General features: G+C 39.6%; 1 protein-coding gene across 1 annotated transcript in view; it reads left to right on the forward strand.

Moving 5' to 3' along the window:
- CUNH3orf20 (chromosome unknown C3orf20 homolog) overlaps positions 1-13,280 on the forward strand; it is a 65,185-nt gene that overhangs the window by 18,806 nt on the left and 33,099 nt on the right. Inside the window, exons 6-8 of the mRNA XM_039837365.1 lie at positions 4,677-4,829; positions 5,602-5,722; positions 11,763-11,894. Of these exons, the coding sequence (XP_039693299.1) occupies positions 4,677-4,829; positions 5,602-5,722; positions 11,763-11,894 (406 nt within the window). The remainder of the gene's footprint in view (positions 1-4,676; positions 4,830-5,601; positions 5,723-11,762; positions 11,895-13,280) is intronic.

Here is a 13,280-nt window from a genome sequence, read left to right on the forward strand (position 1 = left end):
TGTTTGTTGATTATCTTTTTCTTGTTGAGTTTTAAGAGTTCTTTATATATTATGGATGCTGGACTCTTATCAGATATGTGATTTGAAAATATTTTTCCTATACTGTGGGTGTCTTTTTACATTCCTGATAGCATCTTTTGGTGTACAAAAATGTTTAATTTTGATAAAGTCCTATTTTTCTTTTTTTTTGTTCTTGTGCTTTGGTTTTCATATCTGAGAAACCGTAGCTTATTCCTGGTGGTTTTTATTTTTTTCTGAAAGTTTTATAGTTATAGCTCTTACATTTAGATCTTTGATCTATTTTGAGCTGATTTTTTTCACATGGTGTGAGATCAGGATCCATCTTCATTCTTTTGCATATGCTACCCAATCATCCCAACGCTGTTTGTTGGAGAGATTATTCTTTCCCTCATTTGAATGGCCTTGGCACTCTTGTTTAAAATCAGTTGACTATAAATATTATGGTTTATTTTTGGACTTTCAATGATATTCCATTGATTTATATGTCTATTATTATGCCAGTACCACACTGTTTTGATTATTGCAGCTTTGTAGTGTTGAAATCAGGAAGTGTGAGTCTTCCAACTCTGTTTTTTTTTTTTTCAAGATTATTTTGGTTACTTGAGTTTTTTGCAATTCTATATGAATTTTAGGATAAGTTTTCTATTTCTGCAAAAAAAAAAAGATTATTGGGACTTTGTAGATATTGCATTGAATCTGTAGGTCACTTTGGGGGATATTGCCACTAACAGTATTAATTCTCTAATCCATGAATACTAGTAACAAATGATCTGAACTGCTGTATGTACAACAATAAAAAGCAATGAACAAAAAGAAATGATACCATTTACAATAGCATCAAAAAGAATAGAATTCTTTGGAATAAATTCAACCAAAAAGGTATAAGACTTGTTCACTGAAAACCATAAAATATTGTTGAAATAAATTAAAGAAGACTGTAAAGAATGGAAAAACGTCTTGCATTCATGAAGAACAACTTGTTTTTGTGTGTTGATTCTGTATCCTGTGACTTTTTTTGCGTGTTTCTAGGAATTGGTCCTTTCAGCTAGGTTATTTAACATGAAGATATACAATTGTTCATATAATTCTCTTATGATTTTTTAAAAATTATTTCTGAAAGGTCAGTAATAATGTCTCCACTTTCATTCATAATTTCAGAAATTTGAGTCTTCCTTATTTCTCTGTCAGTGTAGCTAGAGTTTTGTCAATTTTGTTGATCTCGTCAAAGAACTAATTTTTCAGTCCTCTCTATTGTTTTTCTAGTCTCTGTTTTGTTTTTCTCTACTCTAATTGTCATTATTTCTTTCCTTCTGTTAGCTTTAGCTTTACTTTGCTCTTCTTTTTTATAGTTCAATAAAATGGAAGTTTTGGTTATTGATTTGAGATCTTTCTTCTCCTTTAATGTCAATATTTATAGCTCTAAACTTCTTTCTGAGCACTGCTTTCACTTTATCCCATAAGTTTTGGTATGCTGTGTTTTTGTTTTCATTTATCTCAAAGTTTTTTCAATTTTCCTTGTGATTTCTTCTTTTTCCATTGATTGAGTGTGTTGTTTAATTTCCATCTATTTGTGAATTTTTCAAATTTCCCTCTGCCAGTGATTTCTAATTTTGTTCTGTTGAAATATACTCTCTATGGTTATAATCTTTTAAAGTTTATTGAGACCTATTTTGTGGCCTAACATATTGTCTGTACCAGAGAATCATCCATGTGAACTTGAGAAGAATGTGTATTCTGCTGGTTTTGGGTGGGGTGTTTTGTGTATGAGTGGTAGGTTTAGTTGGTTTATAATATTGTTCAAGTCTTTTATTTCTCTATTGATTTTATGCCTAATTGTTCTATGCATTATTGAAAGTGAAGCAGTGAAGTCTTCAACTCTTATTGTAGAAGTATTTATCCTTTTAATTCTGTCAATTTTTGCTTTTATATATCTTGAGGCTCTGTGTGTGTGTGTGTGTATATATATATATATATACATATATATATATATATATACACACACACACCTAATATATATATATATATATATATATATATATATATATATAACTATAGATAGATAGATAGATAGATAGATAGATAGATAGATAGATAGATAACTGTTCTACTTTCTTGAGGCATTGACCATTTTCTCAATTCAGAATGTCCTTCTTTCTCTCTTATAAAAAAATTTTTACTTAGTTTATTTTTCATATCACTACAGCCAGCTTTGCTCTCTCTTGGTTGCTATTTGCATGGAACATCCTTTTCTATCATTTCACTTTCAACCTAGTCATGTCTTTGAATCTAAAGTGAGTCTCTTGTAGAGAGCATATAGGTAGATTATGTTTTTTAAAAAAAATCCATTCTGTTAATCTCTGCCTTTGTTTGCAGAGTTTAATCCATTTATATTTAAAGTAATTGTTGATATGGAAGGACTTAATCCTTCCACTTTGCTCTTTGTTTTCTGTGTCATATCTTATTTGTTCCTCAGTGCCTCCATTGTTGCCTCCTTTTGTGTGTAATTGATTTTTTGTAGCATGCCATTTTGATTCCTTTCTCATTTTCTTTTCTCCATATTTTTATGTTATTTTCTTAGTGGTTACCTTGGTGTAATGGGTTGAATGGTGTCTGTCCAAATTTTATGTCCACCTGAAATCTCAGAATATGATCATATTTAGAAATAAGGTCTTTGCAGATGTGATTATTAAGTTAACATGCACATGTCGGATTTGTGTGAGCTCTAATACAATGGCTGATATCCTTAAAAGGCAGGAAAATAGGCACATACAGAGAGATTAAGGCCATGTGATGACTGAGATAGAGATTAGAATGATGTAGCTATAAACCAAAGAATACCAAAGATTCCTAACCACCACTAGAAACTGGGAAGAGGTAAGGAAGACTTCTTCTCTGGAGCCTCCAAAAGTATGGCCCTATTAATAACTTGATTTCAGACTTCTAGGCTCCAGAACTATGAGATAATAAATTTATGCTGTTCATGTGACCCAGTCTGTGGGACTTAGTTACAGCAGCCCAAGGAAACTAATACACTTGAGAATTCAATTGACAACAAACTAGTTTGAATTAATACTAACTTAGCTTTAACAGTATAAAAACTCTGCTCCTATACAGCTCCATTCCTCCTCCTTTATAATGTTTTTTATTAGAAATTACATCTTTATATATACATATCATTAACATAGATTTACAATTATTATTTTATGTACTTGTTTTTTCAAGTCATATAGGAGAAAAGAGGCATTATAAACCAAAAATACTATAATAATGGCTTTTATATTTACTTATAGAATTACTTTACTGATGTCCTTATTTCTTTGCCTGTCTCTGAGTTACTGCTAAGTGTCCTTTCATTTCAGCCTGAAAGACTCCTTTCAGTGTTTCTTGGAGTGGTGAATGTCCTCAGCTTTTGTTATCTGCGAAGTCTTAATTTCTCCTTCATTGTTGAAGGACAGGTTCTGATGAGAAATTGGCCATTAATCTTACTGAGGATCCATTGTAATGACAAGTCTCTTTTGCTGCTTTCAAGATTCTCTCTTTATCTTTCTCTATTGGTAGTTTGATAATAATGTGTCTCAGTGTGGCTCTCTTTGAATTTATCCTACTTGGAATTTGTGGAGCTTCTTGAATGTGCGGATTAATGTCTTTCATAAAATATGGGCAAATTTCAGCCATTATTCTTCAAATATTATTTCTGCCCTCTTCTCTCTCTCCTCTCCTTCTGGGACTCTTGTTATATTGGTCTGCTTGGTAGTCTCCCACTAGTCTTTGTTAATTTTTCTTCATCCTTTTTTCTTTCAGACAGGATTAATTTCAATTAATCTATCTTTCGATCCACTGATTCTTTCTTCTACTGCTCCAATCTGATGCTAAATCCATCTAATGATTTTTTTTTCTTTTTATTTATCATACTGTTCAACTTCAGAATTTCTGTTTGGTTAATTTTTATAATTTAAATTTATATTTTATTTTTTATCAGTTGGTGGGAAAGGATTAAGGAGATGGACCCTAGTCCCAACCACTGAAATTCTTTTGTCTGGGATACTCCTGAAATTCCTGCAAACAGGATAGTAGCTGCCCAAATCATATCCCTCTTAGTTGGAACCAATGCTTCTTGGGCCTCCTTAGTAGGAAATGAGCAGGGAAACATTGACCACTCTCCTAGATAGGTCAGAAGGGGAGGCAGCCTAGCAGCATTAGAAATATCACCGGCCTCAGAGCTGAGATACTGGCTCTATCACTTTCTTGTGGTGTGATATGAAGCAGATCATTTCTCTTCACCTTGGATTCCTCGTTTGTTGAGTAATCAGTTCATCCTGTTTTGCTCAGGAGTTTCCTGGTTTTAGCAATGAAAGTCCCACCATCCCAGGACATCCTTCAGATTCAGGGAAACCTTACACATCTTTGCAATGGCGATAATACCTACCACAAGGTGGTTGCGAACAATAGAAAGAAGATACAGGAAAGCACCAGATGCATGTGAGTTTCACGGTCATTTAGTTGTTACTTATACAAAGTGCAAAGAGGGTCTTTGAAGACTTGGAATTATGTACCATTTAACTAACACTTTGACTTGTAGACTTGCTTTTCCTGGGGCACCTGAGAGCAGAACCTGAAGAGTTTTGTTGTTAGTTCTACTTAACCATTTCCGCCAGCTATCCCTCCGGAAACATTGCCATGTGTCAGATACCCACGTGCTGCAGAGGGAGAACCATCACCTGCCTCTTTAATGACACACCCAACTTCTCTTTCCTGGCCCTGTTCAATGCTGAAGGCCAGGGCTGTGTTCACTACAACCTAAAGGCCCGGTGAGTGGGTTAGGGGAATTCTGGCTCCATGCAAATATTTCTGGGAGTAACAAAGAGAAGCACTGAGGTGGCAAATAGGAGTCCTTGGGAAAAAGAGAAGCCAGGCAGTGTCCAGAGGTCCAGGAAGGCAGTGAGGCACTGCCGACAAGGATGTAGATATTTTCAAGCCCTCGCTTGCTGGATCTGTGTCCTATAGCCAATGAGAATGGCAACTCTCCAAGTCCTACTCCACTTGTATCCTCATGGCACTAAAAACTTGATTGCTGGCTAGGTTCATGGAAGGATTCTTTAGTGGAGAGAAGTGTTTCATACTAGGAAAGAGTGAAAAAGAGACCATGGGCATCCCTTCTGTGGAGTGTTTAAAGAGAAGCACATATTTCTGCCGGCCAAAAGTTGGTTTTTGTCTGGCCTTTCATAAAGAACTGTTCTCAGAAGAAATTACTTACTTTGGGTTATATATGTTCCCATTTTTGTGCCTGAGATCCTGTATACTTGAACTTCTGGGCAACAGGGTGCACATTCCATTTCTATCCCTGGATTTGGCTTGAGCCTCCATCATCTCCCTCAATCCTGCCCTTCCCAACAGATTCTTGAAATAGCATCAACAGGTGTGAAGAGGCCTCACACCATATTCAGTGGGGAAAGTGAGGCTGCCTGCAGGACTCCAAGCTTCCTCCAGCTGGGGCAGAGTTTCAGAGCCCTGCCTGCCTGTAGTGATGATGGCTTCCTTCCGGGGCCTGGTGGCAGCTCCTCACCTCTGTGTCTCTCCTAGCTGCCCATATGTCTTGGTCTTGGATGAGGAAGGCGGGACCACTAATGACTACAAGGGCTACGTAGTCCACAAGTGGAGCTGGACTTCCAAAACGGAGACTTTACTCTCCTTGGAATATAAGGTAGGGGTGGGCAGCACAGGTGGGGCAGCCCCAGCAGCCTTCCCTGGGATGCTCAGCATTTATAGTCAGAGGGCCACCTGTAAGACAGGATACCTCCCCCCCCAGGAGTTTGTAGTCTCATTTAGAGGTTCCCAAGTTGCAGGGCAGTGGTCCAGGGCTGGATAAAGTGAACTTATCACCAGCCTACATCAACTGTTGGCTGCTGTACTCACCTTTGTCGGTAATATCTTTCCTGTTTTATTTTTATTATTAATATTATTATATTTTGATAGTATAAATGCCTTTTATTTTAGAAAGTAACCATTATTAATCATTATAGTAGTTGATGGTTTTATTTTTAATACCTATATGTGGCAATAAGAAAAGTTAACAATTCTTTGTTGATCTCCCATGTTTTTGTTTTTATAACTTTACTATCTATGAAATAAAATCTGGTAGTCAAAGGTGTCTGATAGGCACAACCCTTTTTTCATTCATTGGGTTGTTCAGACAGCCATTCATCAAAGATTAATTAATTTATTATTTAATATTGAATTGTTAATATTAAACAACAACTCAGCAAATTTAATTTATTAATAAAGCAATCGAGTGTGCTTGCCACTTTATCTAAGCAGAGTTTCTCATCTCTAGTTAGCACTACTGACATTTGGGGATGGGTAATTCTTTGTTATAACTGTGTAGGATATTTAGCAACACCCCACTAGATACCAGTGATACCCTCTCCTCCAGTTGTAACAATCAAAATATATCCCCATATCTTGTCAGATGTCCCCTGGGGACAAAATTTCCCCTAGGTAAGAATCACCAATCCTGGGGAAAAAAAGATAAATAAGACCCCTTGAATAACTCAGAAGTCTGGGTGGGAGTTAATAAGCACACAGGGTAGAGAAGGATAAGGGCTGTGAGAGACAAGCTCATAAAGCTAGAATTCAGAGAAAGATCACAGAACATAGAATCCACCCAAAGTGACATGAGATTAAGAGCCCCAAGGTAAGACTGTGGAAAGAGGCAATCTTGGAATGCATGGTGGGGTTCAAACATCCTACCTCTAACCTTCTGTCTGGTGCCCTTCCTGTTTATCATCTACATTGGCCACTGCATTCTCATCCTTATATCCTGATTCCTTGAGATCAGTGAACCTCTGCTCAGAAACATACAATCTCTTGAACACATTTCAACCTTCCTACACCCCTGACCTGAAGTGCATTTCCTTTTCTATTGGCCAATCCAAATTTTCCCTTCTTCAAACCCCTACTCAGACTTCTCCTCCTTTGTGGGACCCCAGCCCACACCATTTCTCTCTTCTCACAGTGTCCACAGTCTGGATTAGTCATGTGATGTTTAGTCATACATGAAGAAGTTCTCAGCTCTGGTTGTATATCAGAATCACCTATGGGACTTGAAAAAATGCGGATCCCCAGGCACAGCCCCAGAAGGATTCTGATTCCATTGGTCTGTTTTGAGTTCTGGATTTTGAAGTTTTCAAAAGTATTTCTGATGCTTGGACAGGTTCAAGATCCTTAATCTAGAGCTATATTGAGTTGTTGTCTTAATATTTAACTTTTTGTACCTGTAGGAAAAGTTTATACTGAAAGAAGATAATAAATTGGTTTCAGGCAGGCACCATATGTTATGTGTCAGTGTGGCCAAGTCAAAGACAACTGGAATGAGAGTCTGAGGAGCCAAGTATGAGTGCCAGCTTTCCCAGACTCTGGCTGTGCAGCTTTGTGAAAAACACTCAGCTTCTCTCAGACTTGGTTGTCTCACCAGGCCTGCTCTCCTACCTCACACTGCTTTATGAGAACTAAATGAAATAATGAAGGGGAAGGTGTTTTTCCATCACTAAAGTGTTTTATCAATGTATATTAGTTAATTGTTCTCTTCCTTGGAGCTGCATACAAAAATGCACAACAGGGCCTGATACAGTCAAGGCTGGCATGGAAGACAGTGTGACCCTTGAGTTGAAACATCAGTACGGATGCATAGGATCCACATAGAAGAAGGAAGAGAGAACATTTGGGATAGAGGGAGTAGGATCTATAAAGGCTGGAGTTAGGACTTAGTGTGGCATTGTTAAATGTTCACACATGTCTCTTATAATAGAAATGGGAGCAAGAGGTGTATATGTTGTGGGTGGAGGTGAAAGGTATTGGATGTCAGGCTGAGGAGTGTTCATGTTCTTTTGGAGGCTGCAGTAGCCAGTTTATTTTTACCCAGGTATTTAACATGTCCAGTATTCTTCATTCCTCTCTGAAAAATCCAAATTTCTCTCTGGTATCATTTCTCTTCCACCCAAATAACTTCCTTGAGCATTTCTTAAAATGCAACGAATTCTCTCTCTCTTTCTCTCCCTCTCTCTCTCTCTCTCTCTCTCTCTCTCTCTCTCTCTCTCTCTCTCTTTTTTCATGTGAAAAATGTCTTTATTAAAGGATATTTTTGCTGGATCTGGAATTCTGGGTTGACTTTTTTTTCCTTTCAGCATTTAGAGGTGATGTTTCACTGTGTCCGATCTCCATAGTTTATGATCAGAAGTCTGTTGTTATTCATATCGCTGTTCATTTTCTCTAGCTGCTTTCAAGATTTTATATTTCCTTTGATTTTCTAAGTTTGAATATGGTGTGTCTATTTGTTGTCTTCATAGTTATTCTTTTTGGGATTAATTGAACTTCTTGAATATGTAAATTCATAGTTCCCCCAAATTCAGGAAGTCTTCTGCCATTAGAAAAAGAGGGTATTTCAATTTCTCTCCTTTTCTTCTGAGACTCCAATTACATGTATTTTAGACATTTGAAGATCATCCCAAAAGTTCCTGAGGCTCTGTTATTTTTTGTTGTTTAAATTTTTTCCCTTTTCAGATCGAATAATTTCCATGGATCTATCTCCAAGTTCATTGACTTTATCCTGTCATTTCCATTCTGCTATTATGCTAATCCTGTGATATTTTTAAATTTCAGATGTTTTCAGTTCTAGAGTTTTCATTTAGTTCTTTTCTACATTTTCTATTTCTCTGACATTCTCTACTTTTTTATTTATCATATTTTCCTTTACCTTGTTGAATAGAGTTAAATTAACTGCTTTAAAGCAGTGGTCCCCAACCTTTTTGGCACCAGAGACCGGTGCTCCTCTGAGAATCTACTGCCTGATGATCTCAGGTAGAGCTGAGGTGGTGATGCTAGCGCTGGGGAGTGACTGCAAATACAAAGAAGCTTCACTTGCTCTCCTGCCGCTCACTCTTGCTGGGTAGCCCGGTTCCTAACAGGTCACAGACCAGTACTAGTTCCATAGCCGGGAGGTTGGGGACCCCTGCTTTAAAGTCTTTGATAATTTCAACATCTGGGTCATATCAGATAGGATTGCCCTCCACTGATTATCTGTTGCCTTGAGAGTGGCTCAGACTTCACTGGTTCTTCACATGTTGAGTAATTTTAAATTGCTGACATAGCGAATGTTATGTGGTAGAGTCTCTGAATTCTGATATATTTCTCTGAAGAGTGTTGACATTTTTATTTTAACAGGCAAGACTCACACCACAAACTTTTCTCACCTGCATTAGGCAGCGGCTCGAATCCCAGTTTAGTTTTTTTGTTCGTTTGTTTTCCTCGCTGTAAGCTGTCTTGAGTCTGCCTGCTCATGCCTAGTTCAGAGATCAGCCAGAGATGTGGGCATTTTATTCATAGAACTAGGAGCTCTATTTCTCCAGATCTGTCCTTTTGGAAATGTTTACTTTTCTGTAGTTGCCCCAGGTTCTGACCTTTGGTTCCTTGCACCAGAAAGATGGTAGAGTTTGGACCATGACTGTGGGTTGTCTTCAGGCTAAAGCTGTAAAACAGAAATTCAGCCCATGCTGGTCCTTTCTCTTAAGTCTTGACTCTTTAAAATCTTCCTGCTCTTTTTAAACTCTTCATAGTTTTGTTTTGTGTGTGTGTGCGAGGGGGCTTTTTTTTTGGTTTTTGGTTTTTTTGTTTATTTGTTTTTTAAAGCCTCTTAAGAGCTGATTCAGCTATACTGGAAGACGAACCAACTGGTTAGTTTTTAAGCTGAGGGCTGGCATGCTCAGCCCAGCATTTGTGTGAAAGATCTCACGGAGAGGAAAAGATCAATGCACAGGCTAATAGAAAGACTAGTTGGGGGTTACTAGCCAGACCTGACATGATTAAGGCTAGTGGCGATATTTTTAAAAGGAACCATTTCAGTAAAATAATTCAATGTTATTCAGTCATGGGCTGTGAGGGATAAATGAAAGGAAGAAGGAATTGTAAATGACTTCACAATAGAATGTGTATCTGGGTGGAAACAGAAGTTTCCGAGAGGATCAGAAACCAGTGTGTTTTTAGGTGTGCTGATTGGGTTTGCAAAGATTGTTGGATCCTCATCTAGGGTGAGAGATTGGGGATGATGGATATATATAACTGAGTTGGCTCATGAACTCATGAGAAGACAAGCAGTGACTGAATTTGTAGAACATCTTTATCTGGGGCATTGGAGAGAGGAAAAGAAACCCCCTAGAAAGGAGGGATAATAAAAACAGCTGTACCATGCTAAGCCCTTTGCCTGTTTTATCCCATGAAATCTGCTCAGTACCCTAGGAGACAGATTCTATTATTTTCCCCAGGCTCAGAGAAGGAAATCAACTTGCCTGAAATTGCCCAGCTGGCAAGTGGCAATACTGGGATTTGAACCTTGCCCAACTGTAATGCTTGAGTTTTCAACCATGGCTCTATTCTACATCTCTCTAGAAAGAGAATCGGAGAGGGTAGGGTTTCTCTTAAGTGAGAGTAATCACCAATTTTGAAGATGTCAAAAGACTTGGCAAGAAGACAGCCATGGGGGGTCAAATGTTTTCAGGGTGTTGGAGGGGACTAGCATCCAGATTACACAGTGCGAGGACAGGACTCGATGATGTAGTTGAGCGCGGCGGACCTTTGGGCTAACAAGTAGAATAGCAGAAAGAAATGAAAGGCACAAAGGAGAGTGTTTTCTTAGTTCAGAGCAGTCCTTGGGTGTATGTAGATCAAGGACATTGAAGACTGAAGGAAGCCTTGCCATGCAACAGTGTAGAGCTTCAGTCTCCTAGGCTGTGGGTAGGAGCAATGTGCTTAAATAACTGCACACGTGAACCATCCAGGGGCCTTACATGTGAGTTGCTCTGCCGCATCCTGACAGTACCCGCTCGTGTTTGGTATGGGCCTTTGTGTCTCATGAGGCCATTTCCAAAGTTCCTTATCTCATTTGAACCTGATACTAGCCTTTTAACTGTTACATATTGAAGAACTTTCACTTCAGAGAGGCTCAATGACATGCTAACAGAAGGCAGAACTGGGACTCACCCCTAGAACACAGAGTTCTCAGTAAGAAGTGAGTTGCTATAAGGGCAACTCACCCTCCTTGTGTTCCTATCTGGGACCAATACATAAGAAATATCACCCTTTGGGAAGTGCTAGAAAAGGGTAGTTACCTTTGGCTCCACCTCAGGGGAAAAGTGGTGACATATTTTGTGACCGTAGGGGAGGAGATTGAGCATGTGTGGCTTGGCCCCTGCTGGGTTCTCTTTTGCTATCTTCCCACCCATGTGTGGTGGGGTATGTTCTGGTGTTCTCTGCCATTTGTCAGTTCCCAAGGCAGCTCTGTATGCTGTAGAGCAAGGCTTGGAGTCAGATCTGGTACCTGGGCGGACATATTTTGATTCAGAGATAGTGTTGGCTTCTGGCCCAAGCTGTGTCCCCATCCAGTTCTACCGGAACCAAAGCCAACTCACCTGCCAGACTCCTGTGTGTCTTTCACAATTGGTTCCAAGCCTGGGTTGGAAAGGGAGGGGGCAGTCATGAAGAGAGACTGGAATTCTTCTGTCTTCTCCATGAAAGATACATTCCAACATAAGAACCAGAAAGATTTTATGGCTTCCTCAGTCCCAAGCCAATAGGGGTTTTATGCTTTGTGGTGGGTCAGGAAGGGATGTGTTTGGAGACGGGGTGGAGGGAGCGGGGGCGGATGGTGACAAGAAAAGCAGAGGTCCGCTGAGTACTGGTTTCTTCATCTGCAGGTGAATGAGCAAATGAAGTTGACGGTGCTGGGACAGGACTCCATCACGGTCACCTTCACTTCCCTGAATGAGAAAGTAACACTCACTGTATCAGCCAACAACTGTCCCCACAGGGTAGGGCATGATAAACGGGTAAGGCAAAGTAGACCAGGCACCCAGGCCTGACCCCAAGGCATCTCAACATGTCTTGCCACTCCACATTTCAATGCTTTTGCCCCTCCTTTTCCACCCCACCCAACACTCCTGGATGGCTCTTTCTCTTTCTCTGCTGAGTGGATTCTTACTCATCACTCATGGCCTAACCTTAGTACCTTCTCTGTGAAACTTCTATCAGTTAGGAGTCTTTCAGTTGTGACAGAATACAATGAAGACTGGTTTAAACATGGAAAGAGACTATATTGGCTAAGTAAACAGGTCTGTCAGTAGGCAGCTTCAGGCATGTCTGGATCCAGGCCCTCAACCGCATCCATCATATCTTGCCATCTCTTGGCTCTGCTTTTTGACTTTTGGCTTTATTGTCAGGGAATTCCTCTCCTTATGGTAACAAAATAGTCATGAGCATCTCTGGACTCATTATTCTACCAGCTTTGGTCTCCCCAGGAGGAGGGCTTCTATTTCCTAAGTGCTCTAGTAGCAATGCCAACACCAACATCATTAGCTCTGTTGGCTGCCTGAAATGTTCCCTAAGCCAGGAGTGTGTGTCACTCTCACTAATCAACTTAAGTATTATGTCCATCCTAGGAGCCATGGATGTGATCAGCCTCAGGTGTAAGTAACGCTGGACAAAGGATGAGGCGGGAGCGTTTTCCTAAAGGAAAATCATGGTGCTGTTATCATGAGAGTGAGAGATAATGCTGGACAGAATAACTGCCAGTATTTGTCTCTGTCACCCCCTTCTCCATCTCAGGTAGAATATGCCTTTCCCTCTGTTTGGCCCTCCCAGCTGTACTCTGCCTCCATTCTAGCACACCTTTATTGACAAGCCAATCTTCTCCACGAAATTAGAAATTCCCTGTGATACCTACTGATGTCTGTTGCCCCAGGGCCCAGCATGAGGACTGCTTCAAATTAAGTACTTACTAAATATTTGTTGAGTGGGTCAGAAAGCAGTGGAGACTGGAAACTCAAGTCTTCATTTCCTAGATCTTTATGGATTGTATGGTGTGCCTAGTCCCAAGTCAACATCATGAAGAGAGATGGAGAGAATGAAGTGGACACGATCCATGATTCCTAAGAGTTTATAATCTAGAAGAGGGCAGTTTACATACATTATGAGACTGGGGTGATCAAGGGCTCACTGATGGAGCAGGCCACTTGCATTGCACGCAGAGAGCTTTGCTAAGATTGGCTCACTCGGGATGGCTCCATGAAATAGGAGCAGGAAGGCCGCACCTCCCAGTTTGCCCAGGGCTAATCCCTGTTCACACCTGCTAGCCTAATACAATAGGTATTAGAAAATTATTCTTTTCCATAAATTTGCAGTAATGTTTTGCTTTCATGGCAACCACTTCTCTGGTT

The sequence above is a fragment of the Pteropus medius genome, unplaced genomic scaffold, assembly GCF_902729225.1.
Source record: "Pteropus medius unplaced genomic scaffold, Ma_sr-lr_union100, whole genome shotgun sequence".
In the NCBI taxonomy this organism is placed as follows: Eukaryota; Metazoa; Chordata; class Mammalia; order Chiroptera; family Pteropodidae; genus Pteropus; species Pteropus medius.